Source organism: Gasterosteus aculeatus, chromosome 3, assembly GCF_964276395.1.
Source record: "Gasterosteus aculeatus chromosome 3, fGasAcu3.hap1.1, whole genome shotgun sequence".
In the NCBI taxonomy this organism is placed as follows: Eukaryota; Metazoa; Chordata; class Actinopteri; order Perciformes; family Gasterosteidae; genus Gasterosteus; species Gasterosteus aculeatus.
In genome coordinates, this window is record NC_135690.1 from 2,387,229 (window position 1) to 2,407,066 (window position 19,838).

At 46.3% G+C, this 19,838-nt stretch overlaps 1 protein-coding gene across 1 annotated transcript; it reads right to left on the reverse strand.

Annotated features, from left to right (window-relative positions):
* Window positions 1-163: 163 nt before the first annotated feature.
* On the reverse strand, window positions 164-18,853 carry nyap2b (neuronal tyrosine-phosphorylated phosphoinositide-3-kinase adaptor 2b). The gene is made up of 7 exons (XM_040170454.2): window positions 17,843-18,853; window positions 15,282-15,483; window positions 10,464-10,783; window positions 6,796-7,866; window positions 2,952-4,301; window positions 2,735-2,838; window positions 164-2,567 (listed from the first exon to the last, which is right to left on the reverse strand). The coding sequence occupies exons 2-7, from the start codon at window positions 15,458-15,460 to the stop codon at window positions 2,280-2,282; spliced, it is 3,312 nt and encodes a 1,103-aa protein (XP_040026388.2). The 5' UTR covers window positions 15,461-15,483; window positions 17,843-18,853; the 3' UTR covers window positions 164-2,279.
* Between the last annotated feature and the right edge of the window lie 985 nt (window positions 18,854-19,838).

The following is a 19,838-nucleotide window of genomic DNA, read 5'->3' on the forward strand; positions in this document are numbered from 1 at the left end:
CATCGAAGTTGTTGTCTTCAAATAAAACTTTTGACAAAGTTTCAACACTGCGAGTCATACACAGTTCAAAAGTTTCCTCAGTTTGGGAAAACAACAGCTAACATGCAGAAATCCCATGATGGGAGTGAATGAATCATTTCAACACAGTGCAGTTTTCCACAGCGGGTTTCAAGTTCATATTTATTTATTTCTCCCAACAGAACCCAAGTGACAATCAGAATACAGTACTTTTTTCCTCAAACATTGTTTTTTCCTTTTCTTTTTATTACGCAAAACAAGAGGACACTCAGTGCAATAAGACAGAGGACTCTGACGGTGCGGTGCTCTCTCTACCTTTTCACAGTGCACGTTTTATACACACACAAAAGATTGTACATCATCATTATTACATTTCCAACCTCCACCCCCAACTTTATGGATAGGGCAAAGTGAATGTCTTTAAACAATCATTTTTAAAGATTCAACTTGCATACAGTGTATCTTGGCACACAGACACAAACAATCACGCACACACACACACAGCTCTCTCCCTCACACAGACACACACAGACACGCACACACACACACACACACACAGACACACACACACACACACACACACACACACAGGTACAACACAGAGGGACCTCTGTAGCATTTATTCTCACCAGTGAGGGGTTACTGCACTTGCACACCGAGGGCTTGCTCATTTGTCAAACCCACACTCTTTTGGCAATGTCGACATTGCATTTTAATGTGCTGAAGAGAACACATTTGGATGATGTAAGAAGGAGGTTGAGGTAGAGGGAGAGAGGGGGGGGGGGGAGGGAAGAGAATGTAATCAGTCTGATTAAATGCGTCGGAATATGATTGGGTAGTGCAGAATCTTTCATTATTTTAATTTTTTTACAAAGCCTCAAAGATGTACAGGCCGTTGTGCAACCCCTGTCTGTTTGGCAGGGTACAGCTGTTGCCATGTTATAGGTCCTTAAACGTTTTGATCTCTAAAATGGTTGCCATCCAATTTAATTGGGAACATTGTCAGAGACAACCAATTGCAGATGACTGCATGTCGCACACAGCCAGCCCCCTGAGGCTTTACCTCCCTGCCAATAACTTAAAAACGGACATGGCACAGCTATCTTTTTAACATTTTCAAAAATATATATATAAGCATAATCTTGAAAGTTTATTTCTGAAGCAAGTGCATATGGCTATCATAATCTGCAGTAAAAATCAAGAAATGCTCTAAAAGCTCAGGTGTTGATTGTACGGGCTGGTTGTTGGCATCGAGTATTTACACTGTGTCGTGGTGCTCGCAGTGTGCCTGGCAAAGTAGTGGTGCTAGAACTCCGCCAGCTCCCCGATTTCAGATCACCAACTGTCCGAAGTGCAACCACACGCTTATCTCGCATCAACAGGCTTTGGCTGGTTTGGAAAATTATACTGTTAATAATGTAATGTTCTAATTTACTACCTCCCCAACCCACCCTCATAGTGTTTTATATACAGCATTTCACACTTTCTCTGTCTACAACATGCCAGAAAACAGGTTTTCATGTAAACCGATTCAACCGCTTCAAAAGGCTTAGACGTAGTGACTGCACCGCTTCTACTGTAATATACAAACTGAAGCACACAAAGTTTCCTGTTTCTGTTCTAGGGCCAAGCGTTGTACATTCTAGAACATACTGCACTGGACCAGGCAAGGAGGGCGCTGGGGTCTAAAGCATGTAGACGTTAAACCCCTCAACGTACAATACAACAGTGAAAATGTAAAGTATATATAGACAAAATTGTAATAGTTTAGTGCTTTTGCGCACAAAAAAAACAGTTGGGCATAAGAAAATTATGCTACTACAGTACAAGTATTGATAGATTATGCTTTCAAATGCAAAATAACCAAAACCAAATTGAAATAAAACATTAGACATTAGATTACATCTCAATCTTCTATACATAATTCAAGCTGCTTTTTAATCCCCATCTCATTTAGAAAATATCTATTCATCAAATATCCATACTACTAATTATATTACAAGAATCCAGTCACAGGAAATAGAAAAATATCAAATATCACCGGGATGATAAGAAAACATGACAACCTGAACGAGCAGAAATATTGCTATGGTAACCACCATTGTCCTTTGACATCAGCGAGTATCATCCCCGGGTGCTCTCATTGGCTGCTCCGATGCCCCTGGTGTCGCTGGGAAGAATCAGCACAGCTCAGAGGGAAGAGGGACTGGGTAACTAGGGCGTATTGTGTGTGGCATGGGGGTGCAAGTGTGTGGTTACTCTCAGATGGCCGTGTCCCAGGATACAGTTTTCTGTGTCGGGTAAGGGGGAGGACGGATCTTTTTGGCCCCGCTGCTTTTCCCCCATCCGGGGAGGACAGACGCACTTTCCTGCTTGCACTGACTCCGCTCCTGGTGCCGGTCCTCATTGCGGTCCAGAGGATGAGGCCTTTCCAGAGATCTCTGCAGGTGTGGATGTTGTCTGGAGCGGATCTCTGCGCAGAGAGTGCGTTTCCTCTCAATCTGGTCCAGCATGGTGGTGTCGCCGCAGATCCATGGCATCTGGGGCATCTGAGGGGTGGAGGCCATGCATTAAGGAGATTCAATACAGCTTGACTTCAAAGTTAGTTGTGCACAGTTTAAGCCCCGAAAACACGAATCTCTCTTTAACATTAAACACGTATTTATGGATGAATAAAAAAAACAAACACTCAAAGTAACCTGGAAAACCTGCATACCTGACTTTTATGTGTCTCTGCTGCTTTCCTCTGAGGAGTTCCCATGGGGGAGGGGTTGGCAGGCATAGAAGGTGAGCGGCCGTACTTAGGTGCTACTTTCAGATCTGCAGAGAGAAGAGGAAGCGCACGTCTCACACAGAATACTTTTGACTCAGTATTCAAAGAATGTATGACCGATTCTAGCGTTATCTAATGAATCTGATGTTCAAGCGCTCACCATTTCCTGTTCCCACAGTCGTTGGCGGGCTACCCGATGATCTCCCGTGGTGAGTGGGCGTCGTGGTGGATGAATGCTGCCCTGTCGCTGTGCTACCATTCCTCTCTTGTGCTATTGATTGGTCCGTGGTGTAGTTTGCTTTGTTATCTCGTCGGGGCGTGCCATCTGATCGGTGTCCTCGCTCTTTACTGTCACACCTGTACTCCATTGCAGAGGGACTCTTGGTGGTTTTGGCATCATAATGATGATGCTGCTGCTGCTGCTGATGCTCTGAGCCGTTGAGACTTCTGTCCTTGCTGTCCCGTCTCACTTCGAGTCCAGTTGTCCTTAGATCTTTACTGTCCTGCCTGGGCAGAGGAGAGAGAGGGAGATCTCCGCTGTTGTGGCAGCTCCGATCTCTCCCCTCATGCTTGGGTTCATGGCCAAGCTTGTCCTTGCCGTTGCTGCTTCTGGGTGTTTCTTGTCGCGGAAGGATCTCGGGTGGCTGATCTATTCTGCCTTCATGTCTGTGTTCCATGTTGTTTCTTGCTTTCTCTTTGACATCCTGTTGGGGTAACACATCAGGACGGTGGTCCTTGCTGTCATGCCTAAATTCTGCTGCAGTCCTAGCTCTGTCTTTGCGCTCTAGTCGGGGGAGAAGCTCAGGTGGCCTGTCTCTGCTTTCGTGCATTGTGTCCACACCGTTCCTGGCTTTCTCTTTGCTATCCTGCCGCGGTAAGAGCTCGGGTGGCTGATCCAGCAGTCTCTCTCTGCTTTCATGTCCACAGTCCACACCGTTTCTGGCCCTTTCCTTGCTGTCTTGTCTTTGTAGCAGCTCAGGCGGCTGCTCTAGCAATCTCTCTCTGTCTTTGCTGTCCACTTTCAACGAAGGCTCCATTCCATGTGGCCCGCCCCGGTCCTTGCTGTCTCTCCTCACCATCAGTTCGCCATTGCTGAGCCCTCTGTCCTTGGAGTCTCTTCTCATCAACGGGATGGGCTCCACACTGCTGCAGCCGTGGTCCCTGCTGTTCCTGCGAACAGGTGGCGCATCTGCACCGCTGTATGTACGGTCTTTACTGTTGCGTCTGTTTGGAAGAGGCTCTACATTGCCACTTGCTTTTTCTTTATCTCTATCTCTGTCCCTGTCTTTGTCTTTGTGTTTGTCTCTGTCCTTGTCCTTGTCCTTGTGTTTGTCTCTGTCTTTGTCCTTGTGTTTTTCTCTCTCTTTATCTTTGTCTCTGTCTCTCCGATGAGAGGACTCTTTGCTGTGGCGCTCCTTGGAGTCTCGCTTGGACTCCTTGCTGTGACCGTGGCTGTGGCGCTCCTTGCCGTCTCGCTTGGACTCGCTGTGGGACTTGCTTTTGGACTCGGCTGTAAAAGAATAAAAAAAGTTAAATAATTGTACCGTCCAAGCTTTTTCTGCTACTGAACTGATATTCACAGAAAAATACTATGTATAAATAAATGTTTCAATTACAGATAATTCAGTTTTTCTGTTTGATGGTCCTGCAATACCACCATGTATCCTCAAGATGTCACTCACTACTCTCTGCACTAAAGACAGCAGCAGTAAATAATTGGATGAGTGAATATGTGGACTAACAGGCATCGGAGTTGCATTGGTCTCGTTATATTATAATACACATCATAATTCTGCAATTTTTTTTTTCCCGGTTCAATTGATTCCATTTAAAAATAATGAAATATATTAAACGTGAAATAAAACCACGACCAATAAATGTTTCTTACGTTTTATAAACTTTTTGGCACAACCAGATTGTTTACTCTGACTCTTCTTTAATGTAGACATGAAATTCCAGTCTGTGTATTGAAACTGCTCATATAGACCCGTATGTGCGTCATTGAATCAAGGCACATTATAGTTCATCACTGCGCAATTAAAGATGTGCACAATTGACTTCCATGTGTGCTGGGTCTGTGTGGGTTTTAACATACAGTACCATGCACAAGCCTCCCTTATCACGTCCATCCCTTGCCATGTTATGTGTGCCACACATGGCTTTTCAGTGTGCGTATTAGAGGGAACGTGGCAATTAACCAGTTGCTAAGTGGGTCATACTAGCTCCTGCTGCTTATTTTGCGTCAGAAAGGAAGAGATGAAAAAAAACGTCTGCTTCCATTCATTGTAGCAGGTTTGTTTGTTCGTTACAGTGTGTCCTTGCAGCGAGTCACAAAGCAACATACACAACCCTGTGCCATCCCTGCAGCCCCATGTGGTGGTTGAACACAGGTGTTGGGATTAAGAAATAAACATTAAAAAGACCTGCATGGCCCACCCACGGTGTATAGAAAGCATGCATGCACACTTTTTACAAACCATATTGTGCTAGAGTACAAAATACTTTAAAAGTGCTCATTGGTAAGATGCACTGGGACTCGTTACACCCATTTACAACCACTATCGCTTAAGATATAAGTCAGTATTTCTACAAATAGTAGACAGTGCATAGAAAGCACAGAATTAAATAACACATGTGCCTTAATTGCCATATGCACATATAGTGGAAGAAGTAAAAAAAAGAAAGAAATCACAAATTGTCTCAGCTTCCACCATCCCTACTGCACAAATGCTACAGCTTCCTGATTGGAGAATCTGAAATCCTCTGATTAGGTGCAGATTTGAGTCCAGAGCCATAGCTATCCCATGCTCGTTGCTTGGTTGCAGGCCGGCGTGCCTTGAGCTGTGATTGGCTGCATTACCCATGAGGAGGGAATCTGCAAATAAGAAACAGGGATTTCTCTTCCATCCACTGTTGCTATGTTGTAGTTGCTACGAGCATAGAGTCAGGATGGATGTGTGAACTCTTTGTGGTTCTTTTATGATAGATACATAAAAAATGTCCTGGATTTCTGTGTAGGATTATTTAATGATGGGTTTCACTGTTTTTTTTTTTTAATTGTTTTGCACAGCAGTTTAGCTCTTAACAGTTATGTCAACTATGGGGTTCAATTTCAAGTTAAACCTCAGGCTAAATTATAACATGCTCTACATAAATTTGTTTTTTTATCATATTGGCGTGTCGTTCATTATTTAAGAATCCCACTACACCTCATGCCTTGTGGACCACCCTCTTGCTTATTTAGTTCTGTTTAATGCCTGCTCTCATATGATTTGTATTGATAAACACTATTTTCAAAACATGATTTAGCGTGCATTGTTTTTTTTTAGCAACTTGTGCACTTGGATTGAATTTGTCCTGGTAAGCAAATCATGTTTGCGTTGCATTTATTTTGGCAGAGTTTGGAGTGTGCCATGGCTATCTGTATTTAAACATAATGTTTACATATTTAAAAGTAATGCCGTCTGATGGCCTAATGCCATGAGTAGGTTTTGAGGGACCTGCGGTCCGCTTTAGTCTCTAATCTCCTTAGATTAAACCATACGATCTGTATCAGGCTTGGCTAGCTGGGCCTAGATTAATGGAGGGTGGAATAGAGCACCATTGACATGGCGCATGATGCCTTATAAGAGGTGCAGTCTCTGCACAGCCAACTAATTTAGCAGGGTTCAGCCTGTGAATGCCAAACAGGGTGAATTACACTGATTAGGCAACTGAAGACTACTTATTTGTGCTCGCACCAGAGTTTGCCGCAGCCAAAGCATTTATCCACTGAAACCTTCTAATTAATTTCTAACTTCTAACCTTGTTTCATTTCATTAACTCTCTTGACTGGCCACTTTTAAAAAAAAAAACATACAGGTCAGGATAAGATTCCTAAAAGGAGTTATGAGCTGTCAACACGCTTCCTGGATCATAGAGAGATAAATAAAAATGAACACGAGTTTGTGCCCTTTTATTTGCTACGTTCCAAAATTAGGAGACAGATGTGTGAAATGACTCACTCTCTCCGGGCTCTTTAGACTTCCTGCCACTTGTGTTTTTCTTCAGCATGTTCCTGCCTGTCGTGAAGAGGTTGGTGAGTTCGTCCAGCGGGCTGGTCGGTGTCCGTGAGCGCCCCGTTGAGACGTTCTGCATGGACCCGTGGAGTCGACCCACACCGTCTTGAGGTGGCGAGCCTTTGCCGTGGGGGGTGGCCGAGGCGCTCCGCGGCAGACCGCCCGGGAACGGCATCGGAGCGTCAAAGGGAGGTGTACGCATTAGGCTGAGAGGGGTGAGGCAGCGGCCCATGCTGACTGGCGACGGGCAAGCGGAGTGGCTCCGCTGATAGGAGGACGAGGACGAGGATTTGTAGAGGGTGCAGGCCAGAGGTGGCGCAGAGGAGCGTCCGGAGACGGTGAGGGTCGGGGTGGCGGTGAGCTCCCGGCGGAGGTGTGCAGAGGAGGGTGGCTCGCTGGAGGACGTCGGAGATTTGCTGTAAGATTGGTTGTCCATCATTGGCAACTTGGTTACATCAAGAGGGGTGAGGGGAGACTCGTCCGAGTTGGGCGAACACTGGGCCGGCGCCGGTGGGAACACCAGCAACGGAGGCCGGTGGGTGAGTAAATTGGGAAAGGGTGCAGGAATGTCACAGAGTGGAATGTTTCGCGGGGTGGAGCAACGGCTGAGAGGTTCGGGGTCATAGGGTGCCGGGGTCGGGCACGCGGAGCGACACCCCACAGGGTCAGTGCGGTACTCCATATCATCCAGGGCTGGGTACTTCATCTCCTCGTACACAGACTCTCCCGGCTCCTCGTCCTCACTCTTCAAGGGTTCCCGCGGGCCGACATCAATCCCGCCCATCTCAATGTAGACGGGTTCATCTTCACAGTCGTCTGTGGGGCTCTCGTCGCTCTGTGGAGGCGAGTGGTTGCGTTCGCAGGGGGAGTTGACGTGGTGGAGGGGTCTGGAGGAGCAAACCCCGCCTCCGTGGCTCTTGATGTAGGACTCATCGAAGGAAACGCTCAGCTGCGTGTTGGGGTTCCTCTTAGGTTTGGGTGGCGGCACCCTCCTGCAGTCCTCACTGCATCCTTGAGCTGAGGGCCAGAGGGTGAGAAGGTCAAAACACAAATCCATTGGAAAGACTCACGTGCACAAGCAACACTTGACATTTGTACGTTTTTGCTTTATATACAGAAAAGCTAAGTATAGACAACAAAAATGTTGCTATTCTGCACCACTATCGTACCCAAGTGAATCCTTATCATTAACATAAAGCCTACTGCAGTTTTTCGGGTCGGATGTAGGTCAACGTGTATCGCCGAGAGCAATATCTTGAGTCAGATTTGTGGCAATAGATGAGGCATATGCATGTTTCTAGGTCACATATACGGCAGTGGAGCAGTATGTGAGTTTACTATTTGGGTCACGTACACTGTAGGACTTATTTCTGGTAGTGGTGACGTAGCAGAGTGAATCTCGGTGGATGTGGTGCAGTGAGGCTGATGGCAAGTGTGGACCATCTTGGAAATCCTAAAACTGATTCTACACCTTTTAATAATTCAGATGCCAGATGGTCCATACTCTCTGTAAGTGTGTGACTCACCACCATCCATAGATGAACGCATTTGGAGCGGGAAATCTGGACAGGCATGTTCACATTTTAACACTAAGGCTAATCATTGCAGAAAATGGGGGTCCATTTGTCTACTCCAGTGTTTTTTGTAACATCTGAATATGTAGCTTTGTAGGACGTGCTGTTGGACATTCGATGGAGAGGAATAGATGGTATTTTCTTTAAGTTGATATCGGAACTAAAGAGAAAACAATGAAACATTTAAAGAAAATACAGGAGGAAAACTTATCCAGGTGGATGTTGATGATGACAGAGATAAAGTGAGGATGACAAACCGGACCTCTGGTTCCGTTGGCCCCCGATTACCATTGATATCATGGTAATATGAGCTTTGGTTAAAAACAGATGTGTCTGATTCATTCTTGTGTACTCTCCTACAGTTTCTTTGTTTTTTCTTTCTTTCTATGTGTACGTATGAAGACGTGTGTGCACACAGCAACGGTCATACAGCAGTGAAATGATGCCACTTTTGATTTACCAAATGCATTATTACGCCAACAGATTCGGCGCGGTGGATCTGGAGATTTGCTTCGGCACTGATGATGAATCCGTCGCTCCAAAACATCTCTAGCTCCCTGTCCCTTCTCCTCTCCATCTCTCTTCTCCCCCTCCCCCTGCAGCGGATGAGTTTACCCGCAATCCCCCCCCCACCCCCCCCCTCCCTGTCCTCCTGGGGGAAACGAATCTAGGTCAATCGCTCCTCCTGAATGAATTCTACTCTGACAAGCTCCTCCCCTTGCCGCTACAGCGCCAGCTACCGAGCACGCTGCCCTCCTCTCAGCCAGGGACACCCCCACAGTCCAACTCCGATTGGCTCCGCAGCCTCAGACTTCGGCATCTCCGGAGCCGCATTGGCTCGAGCTGCTCAGCGATTGTGTGATTGGCCGGGCTGCAGGGGGCCTTGTTTCTGTGGGATGGTTGCCGTGGTGCCCAGGAAGATCTGTGTGTGCACATAGAGAGATCCCCACCAATCTGAGCCCGGCTGGGCAGACTCCCTAAGCATCCGATTGGCAACGAAGCATCCAAAAGGAAATGGAGTCAAAAGGTTCCTGCAACCTCCAAATCACAGCCAGCTGCCTCAAACAACTGCTTTTGTACAGTTTGATTTTGCACTGCTTGTTATGCGCTCCGCGCATGTCCGATCTCCTATTAGACCGTTAAGCTGTGTGCATTTGCTACAGCAGTGATTGTATCTGGCTTGTTGGGGGGAAACATTACTTTTGCTCAATTAATTACTGACCAATTCATTAAAGCTGATGCACTTTAATTATGCCCTCTGTTTCATCCATTGGCAAATGATTTCAGAAATTGCTGCAGGGTGATTCTTCTGGATTTTGATCAAGGCATCTCTAAACATTGGCTGTGGCAGTTTTAACTGGAGGGAAATGTTTGGCCTTTATTGGCAATTTGCCCTGTAGTTATACATAAGTAAGTAAGTCCGTTTTAAATGAGGTCAAAGAACTGTCAAGGCACTTACGCCTCCTTTTTGCTGAGAGAGCAGCTTTGACAACTGACCCTCTATAATAAGCACGAACCTGACGTTACTAGAGCTTCGACTTTACTATATTCATGTTAATCATAACATTACTGGCAGAATACTAATCCTGGGCACATTCCCGTGTGAAGGACATAGCGTATATATAACACCTAATGATTACCGATCTAATTTAAAGATGGGACAAAATAAAATATGTATTGTACATGTGTGTTTCATTTTTCTAGAATATGTTTAGATTAGTCCAGTCTGTCAAATATACCAAGGAAGGTTTTTTTTGCTGACAAACCGTGTCCAAAATAAGTCAGCGTGTTGCAGCCCAGATCTCTGAACTGCAGGTAATCGAATTGTTCATTGTTATGTAGTGCACCACAAATGTGTTTTTTCATTGTACTCACAGCTATTCTTTAACATCAATTTGACCACAGTGGTACCCGGAGTGGAGTACGCAGTGAACAGCTAGATGTCATGTCATTGTTAGGACTAACAGTGTTGAGGAGGGCACTGCGGACAGCAGCTATATTTAGCACAGCAGTTTGCTGTGAAGTGCCACCAACACTCACCGTCACATCTCTCCCCGCGGCAGGTGGACGTGGGACTGTGGTCCACCGCCTCAGACGACATGCTCAGCTTGGTGGCCGGGTCCCTCCTGGGCTTGGGTGGGGGCTGCTTCCTAGAGGTTGGGCTTCCTACTTCCTCCTCTCCTCCGCCCCCACTGTTCCCCCCACCGCCGACAGAGTGGAGGGACTGGGAGCGTACGGAGAAGCCCTGCCCACAGGCGAGGGCATGAGGGTGGGGCATGGGCATGCGTTCCTGGGGGTCCGGCATGGTAATGGAGCCCATACGTAAGTGCTTGCCTTCGGTCGCAATGTCCTCACCTGTCCTGAAGCAGAAAGCAAGGAGGCGAGAGAGAGAAAGAGACGGAGAGAGACAGAAATAGGGTAAAGGGGAACAAAAAGGTTGTAAATCTGAATGATGAATACGAGAGAAGATGACAGAGAATGAAACATTCTAAATTTTGACTGAACATAAAATGTTTGAGGCTAAAATGAAACAGACAGCAATCTTCATCGGCACGTCATCCCCCCCGGAAGCTGTCCTTGTCAGAAGACAGCAAAGAAAACAGATACCCTGAAACACACAGTCATCACTCGTGTCTTCATATTTGCGTGTATGTGCATTTTGTGCCGGCAAACAATATCCTGCATGTTAGTGCCTCTGAAAACAGGGCGAAGCATCGATTTGTGGTCAACTCTGGATGTGACCAACGCTGCTCACACAACCAGACACATCATGACACCATGGGAGCACCGCCCCCCCGACCCACCCTTCCGTACACAATCAATCCCTATAAATGGATGATTGGCCTGAATGGAGCGTAAATGATGTCTGAGGGTTGTTTGGTAATGAGGGGATGAGGAGTGTGTATGTGTGTGTGTGTGTGTGTGTATGCGTGTGTTTAAGCGATCTATACACATTCGATTTCTGCACTTGATGTATTTAATGTATTCCTTACATACAAAACAGAGCTTGATGTCGGAGATTTAAAACAAATGGCATGAATTTGCATGCGTGGCTTCACAATTCCCCGGAGTGTGTGAGCGCGTGCACGCACGTGGGAGTGTATATACGCGTGTCTTTGTGCCCCCTCAGTGTGCGACTTTGCTGACTCTGACTCCCTCTCGGCCAGCTGCTGAACAGAAGGCGCTTGGTGGGGTGGGTTCATTGGTCAGGGGCTTAATTTTGCCTAGCAACAGGGTACCCATAGAAACCAGACACAAAAACAAACTACCAGCGGACGTTAATAACAAAGGCAACCTGTGCATCATGTGCACATCTTACACTATCACAATTTGATTAAAGATCCAAGAGAAAGGTGCCTGTTGCAACGTGAAGAGCCCCATTGCTAGTGTTGTTAGGAAGAATTTTTGCTACATCTTTGGGCTCATTTAGAGGAAGCATTGCTCTTCCAAAGTTAAAAGAGTACTAACTGCAGCATAGCCGATACCTGTTTATTGATGGTGCAAGCTACACCTTGGAGGAAAGTTGAAAGAAGGGGAACCAATCTCCAATTCAAAATAGGATTGAAGAAGAAAAAGAGCATACAAGCAAATTAATATTGCTTAGGGGTTGACGTGGCTCAGGGGTAGAGAGGGTGCGCTGGGAACCGCATAGTTGGCGGTCTGAGCCCTGGCTGCCCCGTGTTGTAGTGTCCCCGAGCAAGACACCTAACCCCTAATTGCTCCCCGGGCAAAAAATTGTAAAAAGCCATGGGTTAAAAATGTAATGTAAGTCGCTTTGGATAAAAGCGTAATATTAATTTGTAAACAATTGAGAATGTGATTTAAATTTTCAACATCTTGAACCAGATCAATATGACCATAACATAATTCGAGCAAAGGGCCACAAAAACAGTTTACTGTGTTTTGTAAAAAGAAGAAGAGCTGTTTCATTATCTGAGAGAAAAATACGAATAAAAAGTGCACAATTGCAAAGACATTCCCAATGCTTTGGTCAACTGCTTCGACAAATACTGGGCTATACAATTCATATGAGGTGTTTGGTGCTTTATCTCTAACTCCTCTGAAGAAAGTGAAGTGATGAATAGCCAGTTAAAGTATTGCTACTAGCAAGGAAACAAGTCATTACAGGGAAATGGAGAAAGATTGCATTACTGACAATTATATTTTTCCACTAAATTTGTGGGGAAAACGGAAACTTCTTAGGCCTATTAGAAGCAGATTTGTACAAAAATGTGGCAAATCTACAGAGAACATTGAAAAAGAGAAAAAGGGTTTTGTTTTGGTACATATCCGTCCCCTCTCATGTGTTTGGTGTGTGCATTAGCTGTGACAGCGTGCATGCACATCCCCTAATCATGGAATGTGTGTGTTGCTGTGGCTGGATTATTTATAGGGTATTGGCCCAGTGATTGGCTAGAGGTCAGACCACAGGTGCACTTGGACCAGTTGGAGTTGAGTTGTCGTTTGGGCAGCTCAGGCTCTCACACTGTGACCGCGTCACACAAACAAAACTAAAATAACCAAAGGAGATCTTAGGAAGAAAAAAAAAACAAGGCTCTTTGTGAAGCAAAGCAGTCGTTTGGAATTTGCAAGCAAATGTAAATTTAAGTAAATTTTGGTGTGTGGTTTGTGTCTGTGCGTGAATGTGTTTGTGAAACCGCTTGCACGTTTAAACAAATCTGTGAACGTCTGTCTTTGCGTGCTTGTGCTTGTGTGTGTATGTGTGTGTGTGTGTGTGTGTCTGTGTGTACATGACTGTGTGACTAACCTGTGCTGTTGAAATACAATAAAAGAAAAACCCGAGTGACATAGCAGGAAGACCCGCCTCACTCAAAGCTAACGTGCTGATCTGATTGGCCCACGGCTGTTCCAGCTGTCACCAGGCAGAACACATCTCCTGTAACTGAGCTCACACTTAATCTCCCTCTCTAACAGGTTTTTTTCTAACCACCGCCCTCACACACACACACACACACACACACACACACACACACACACACACACACACACACACACACACACACACACATTTGCTCTAACAAGCCCTCTCCCCACTTGCACAATCACAGAAGCCAAAGAATTTGTTTTACCTCTCCCACAAACTAATATAATATTTTGTCCGTGCATTCACATGCGCACATGAATCCTCACACACCCTCACTCGCAGTCAGTTACTGTAAAAATGGGTCGTCTCATTGACCTACTTATAGGCCTCATGAAAAATCCAGTTATTTTTTAGACTTTTCCTCCAATGACTGTGTATTAATATTTTAGCGTTGGCAACAGCTGAGAGACAGTGGAAGCAGGACAGTGGATGCCACTTTCCTCAGGCATCGTCCCGTCCGGCCTACCAATTAGAGTTCTGCATCAGACTGCCACTAACAATGGAGGCAGGGACATTATGCTAGCCAGCGTGAAAAGAAAGACAATTAATTTGAGTGTATTTTTACTTAGCTGTCTATCTCATTCTTGAGATATACAGTTGAACTTGAGTGATTTCCAGTACCTATACCGTACAATGACTGTCTGCCTACGATAGTCCCTCACAGTGCATGCAGAGAAACTGCACTTTTCTAAATCAGAAATGTAACAGGGCTCAAAGTGTAACTGAATCAATTAGTTAACCTGTTGCATCCTGAGGCTTTTTTTTGCTCCGAAAACAGCATGCCCATGACAAAAAGTGTGACAATTTGTCTATCTGGATGATTTTGTGTTTGAGAGTAAAGGGGAATCCCTGTGACTGTTGTGATCGTAAAAACAGTTTGTGTGTTATTGGTGAAGAAATAAATCAATCTTACAGAAAACCCCATTTTTTTGATTTTCCTGAAATAAAATCACTAACAGCCTCTTAAGTCCTATAAAAGATACCAGATACCAGGCAACCACATCTAAGTGGCAGCCCAGTGTGTGGACAGTACGAATAGAAGGTTCTATATTGATGGAGTAAGAGATTACTACTCTAGGACAGGCTTTTGTGAAGGCCTCACGGCCCAGAAACGGGAGCCGTCAAAGTCCTGCTTTTGCTCTCACTTCGCCTGTGTTACGACTAAACACACGCAGCCCAAACGGGTAGAGCATAAACGTCGCTCCAGAATGACGTTTGCCAGTGAAATCCAACCCCCTGACCCTCCCTGACGTCACTCAAAAGCGGCGAGAAGCTGTGGGAGTCATGCAAGAGGCCAAAAGGCGGGCGGCCGTATTGCAGAAACAGCGGATCCATTTTTCTAATTTCGTTCCAAACGTCAAGGGTGCTTCGCTCAAGTTTAGGCATGCCACACACACAGAGGTGTTGCGGCTGCAATTCTTTGCGCATCACAACATGTGAAACAGCGGACATCATTTCTTAAAACTAATGTATGTGGGGCATTACATAAAATTCTTGCACAACGTACCCCCCCCCCGAAAAATGCTGTTCCTAAAACAGGAGAGTCGTGTATACTTGACATTGCAACACCGCCCCCCACGTTGAAGTAGCTTAGCTTCGTCGCGTTCCCATCTTAACACACTTCCCATCCCAGCGCTTCCAAACCGTCTCAAAAATGGAGCAGCGACGACCTCAATTCAAGGACAAGTCTAAAAGTGAAAATGTAATTATCCTCTTAAGATCATGGGGCGTAAAAGTCCACACTGGGAACCCCCAAAATACAGAAACCTGCCATTGCCACTGGGACCCTCTGGCCACTTGTCCCAATTCCTCACAAGCACTTCCTGAAGTGAACCCAGTGACGTTCTTTACAGAGCAGAATCCCACTGGTGCATTTATTTCATAGGATTTATTCTAAATTGGACCTGACTTTTGTCAATGAGTCTGTTTTTCCTTTGCTAATGCACTATATTATTTGTTTTTTTTCTTCCTACCTCCGAATGGCTTCCTCCTGTTTTCTCTTCTTGTCGTTTTTCTCCTGCAGGAATGTCCTATTTCTCTCATTCCTGGCGTGGTCCAAGTTCTGAGCTACCAGGCCGTTGTAAGCTCTCAGCCCATTCTCCTCGACATACTGGAAAAAACGAAGCGTTTCCTCCTCTTTGGAGCTCATCATTCTTCAAGTGTTTCCACAGCATTCTGATAAAGACGTGCATAGAAAATGTTAGAGATCATTGTTCATAGGTAGATTAAGTATATATACACACACAAAATACCACTAGCAATATGGACTATGAGTGCATCATGGCCTGCATGAAACAAGAATGCTGTTATGTGAGCAATTATTCTGTTAACCTTTATTTCTCAAGGTCAGCCGTAGTCAGATGAAAACTCAAGAAGCAGGATTGGATTAATACTATACGTCACGCAATTGAGTTTGTGTGATGTTGCTGTTGTTTTTAATGTCCCCGGACTGTTTCCGTGGAGTTCATGGCCTATGAAAGATTCATAGACTTGCATCATGTGTCCGCCAGAGTTAAACGTTTTCCCAGCAGGGTTCCAACAGCTTTCTCTAATGTTTATTGTGCACACATACACACGCTTTCACACACAAACGCTCACATGAACATGTAAATATGCAAACAGTCAAAGGACTCACTATCCAGCTACAGCAAGATCCAGTTTTCTTATTGGCTGCGGATCTGTAGCGGCTGTTCGTTTTTCTCAGTTGTGTTTGCACGTTTTCTGGCTGAGATTACTGGCTTTAGCCAAGTGAGCGTCTAAATGAAACCGAAAAATGGCTTTTCATCCTCTGCAGTTGCAGTTGTGTGCTGGGCTCAGATGTCAAAAATCCAGCACTCCCGGGACCGACGACACAGATTAAACAAACCACTCTCACTAGACTGTGATGCAGGCTTTCGCATCGGTCCTATGTTTAAGATCTAAATTTAGTCCTTGCTGCCTTTTGATTCTGTAAAAAGACTAACTGACGGCATCATTGTAATAAGGGCGAGTGTGGATGTTTGTGAGGAAAAGCCTCTTCAATGAAACATCCACACTGGTGCAGTCGTGATGCGCTCCTTCAAAATTTGAATAAAGTGTTTGCAGCCACAAGAACGTGGAGCAGCCAACCCATGTGATCCGGAGTACGTGCGTGTACATTACGCATTTATCCGGAAAAAAAACCCTCTGCAACTGCTTGCAACATAGCATGTGCAATGTGCAACAGTCAAAGGGGATTTTGGAGGGGCCAGCGGTGCGAGGGAAGGAGACTCTGCATGCTTTTATGTAGGTCAATGTTTTTCAGATCAGCCTAAGACTCGTGCTTGTTTACGTGTGAGAGAAGCACTGAGTGTGAGTGTGCGCGGGGAGGGGGAGGGGGCTTGTGATAACTGTATGTATGTTTGTGTGTACGGAGGCAAGGGCAAAGGAGGGGAGGGCGGTGGAGGGGGGGGAAGTGGGCTTGCCAGATGGAGATCGCAGGGCCAAATGAGAGGCTGGCCATTGTCTGGCCATCGTCAGATGTCTCTCTAACTAGTGTCTGTCTATCAATGAGTGCAGCATGGTGCCTAGGTCACTGGGTTTATCTTTCACTCCCTACAGCGCATTCTCCACCCTCTTCAGCATGGATTCGTTCAGGCACGAGTGGAGGACTCGTAAGAGCAGGCGGAGCAGACGGAATCACCATCTCGGAGCAGAGTTCAAACTAGGGCATAGATTCCTGGTGTTGGGGATCTTTTTTTCCTCTTATCTCTGATGTTCAGGCACAGCCGGGGATCGGAAGATCAGCCGGAAGCTGAAATAAACCTCGGTTTCTGAAGAGAAACGAGGTGCGCCTGTTGGATGCGTTAAGGGTGCAGCAATAGGAAAGCACAGTTCAAACAGCGTTTGAGCTGAATTAAGCCTGCCCGCCTAATCCCTGTAAGCCTGCAGCCGCGCTCTGCACTAGAATCAGCTTGTTTATCACACTGTTTTTGCCAACCAAGCCTTTCACATTTGATTGTCCTCCAATAACTCATCGATGTAAAATGCCATTCATTCGCAAATTTCTCGGAAGCCTGTCAATTGAGCGACCCATATTTCTGAACTGAGCTTTCATTTTTTTCCTCTCCATTCTCACTTTCCCCTTCACTTAGTGCACTTTAGGCATCTTGTCACTTCCCTCTCCCATTACCCCCCCCCCCCCCCCCCCCCCCCCCCCCTCCCCAGCTGACACAGGCTGCATCGGGATGCACTTTGCTTTAAGGGTAAGTGAATGTGGCACTGCGTTTCTGTTTCCAGGCAACCACGTCGTTGGAGAAGTGCAGCATGGATATTCTACAGTCACAATGTCAAAAAGATTGCAAGGCCAATAGTCTAGTGACAACAAAAGCTTGTGCACACACACAAACACAAATTTACGTGCACCTCTAATGCTGTAAAGTGGATCAGGATCAGGTTAATCTGCACACCGAGGCACACACAGGTGCAGGAGATTTTACGTTGATGTCCTTTTGCATGCATCATTATTGTGATGAGCATTTGTTGTGTGAATGCGAGTGTCATGATTCATACTCACAATGGGACTGCGTCCTTGCTGGTTTGTGGACCAACGTGTCTTCTGCGGTCCCTGGATGAGTCCAGTGCACGCTAGTGAACTCTGACCTATGCTGAAGCAACCGTGCACTATTCCATTTAGATCCACATACACTTCCATCCATTGTACGGTCCCACTGATTGACTTGCTAGAAGGAGTCACTGTGACCCAGGATAAGGCTAGAGCTAGAGGGGAGCTGGGCCGTTGGGAGCCCGGCCCGAAGCTCCCCCTGTGCGATGAAGGGAGATGCGACCCCTCCAGTCCAGATGGTGATAAACTCCTTGCCAGCTGCCAGCTTCACCGATCCACACATCTGCACATGCTAGAGACAGAAGGAAGACGCAGCATAGCAACAGACCGCACCCGCAAGCATGACACAAATTCACACGAGCACTCTCAAACACTCTCACATCAAACTCCTCTTGCAGCTGCAGGCCAGGCGCTCACAGTCTTTTGGATGCTTCTTTCCCAGAAAGTCTCTCCTCCTGCTTCAATATGTCCAAACGCACAAAATGTTTTGTGCACAGGTGAAAGGAATCCCGCTCCACAGCGCTCTGGAGGTTGGTACGGATGTAACGCAGAGTGGTGTGCGTTTGGATCCCCTGCCGGCTCGCTCATCCACACGGGTCCGTACAGTCGGTCTGTGCTTAAGCAGATGACATCGGGCTTCCCAACTATAGATCACAACAACAAGAACACGCCCACTGCCTACTAGAGCCACCTTTTGCTAGAGCGTCATCCCCTCTCCCTCTCTCTCCCTCTCTCTCCCTCCTTTGCATACACTCCTACTTCTCTTCATGTGCGGCTTTAACCCATCTTCATAAGCACTCGTGCCCTAGTTCATTCCTCCAGTGGGTCGCTTTTCTGTTTTTGTCTCAATAGTCCCGTCTTCCTCCTCTTTGCAGCTGTACTGTAACTGAGTGTTTTTTTGGCTTTCAGCACCACGGAGAGCTCTCTCTCTCTCTCTCTCTCTCTCTCTCTCTCTCTCTCTCTCTCTCTGTCAGAGGGTTTAGGGAGGTGGGGGGTTGAGTGGGTTGAGTGGGTGGGTACACATGGTAGAGGTGGTAGTGACGGTGGGGGCTAAGTGGGAGGAGCCACTGGGTTGCCAGGGCGTGACCTCATTAGACACAGCCTCCTCTTCCCCTGGCAACCAGTGTGCTCCCCCTCTCCAATACCCCTGCTCTTCCCTCCCCGCGCTTTTACAGCTCGTAAACAAGACCACGACACGAAAACACTTGAATACACCGTGTTGCTCTCAAGTGCATTGCAAGTACAGTAGCCAAAACAAAGCAGAGCAAAAAACGAGGAGTGAATGGATGAAAGGGAAACACACAAAAAAGAAAGCAAACAATACATTTCCAACACACACACACACACAGACACATTGACCTGCTGATGCAAGATTAACAAAAAAGGAGTGTTTGCACAGACAAACAAAGCAAGCTACCCAGAATAGAGAATTGTTCCCAGTGGCCACAAAGCTGAAGAGGATGAAAGCAGGGACAAAGTTGAGGCTGAGTAGCGGGTTTGTCAGGGGGGCTACTGCGGCTCCCTGACTGTCTGGGGTACGAGTATTAGTTTCAGCAGCGCCCGTCAGTTGTTTATGTGATTGGAGCGCCTGGTATATGGTGTCGAAGCATGGTGGAGGGAGGGGGAGTGGGTCGGGTGGGGTGGATTAACACTGTCGGCACAAACGGATTAGGGAGCAGGGATCCGTTGTTTTCGTCAACCCTCTATTCCCTCTGTTTCTCTTAACCTACCTGCCCCCCCTTCTATATGCATGGTTGAGCCTTTCATCTAGCATGGCGTGTGGGGTGGGGTGGGGTACTGGCGCTGGAGTTCGGAGGCACCAAATACACATCTCACAAACATGGTCAGCTTAGATGTGGGATGAAGGGGGGGTGTTTAAAAAAAATGAACGGGTGGGATAGATAAGGTAAATAGAATGAAACTAAACAATATTTGACTCCACCCAGTT

Bases quoted from the DNA above. Each gene is read 5' to 3' on its own strand.
- nyap2b (XM_040170454.2), bottom strand. From the start codon at position 15,460: ATGATGAGCTCCAAAGAGGAGGAAACGCTTCGTTTTTTCCAGTATGTC. The intron at 7,867-10,463 runs GTGAGTGTTGGT...TCTGGCCCTCAG, and splicing joins CCGCGGGGAGAGATGTGACG to CTCAAGGATGCAGTGAGGAC. The intron at 4,302-6,795 runs GTGAGTCATTTC...ATTCTTTTACAG, and splicing joins GTCTAAAGAGCCCGGAGAGA to CCGAGTCCAAAAGCAAGTCC.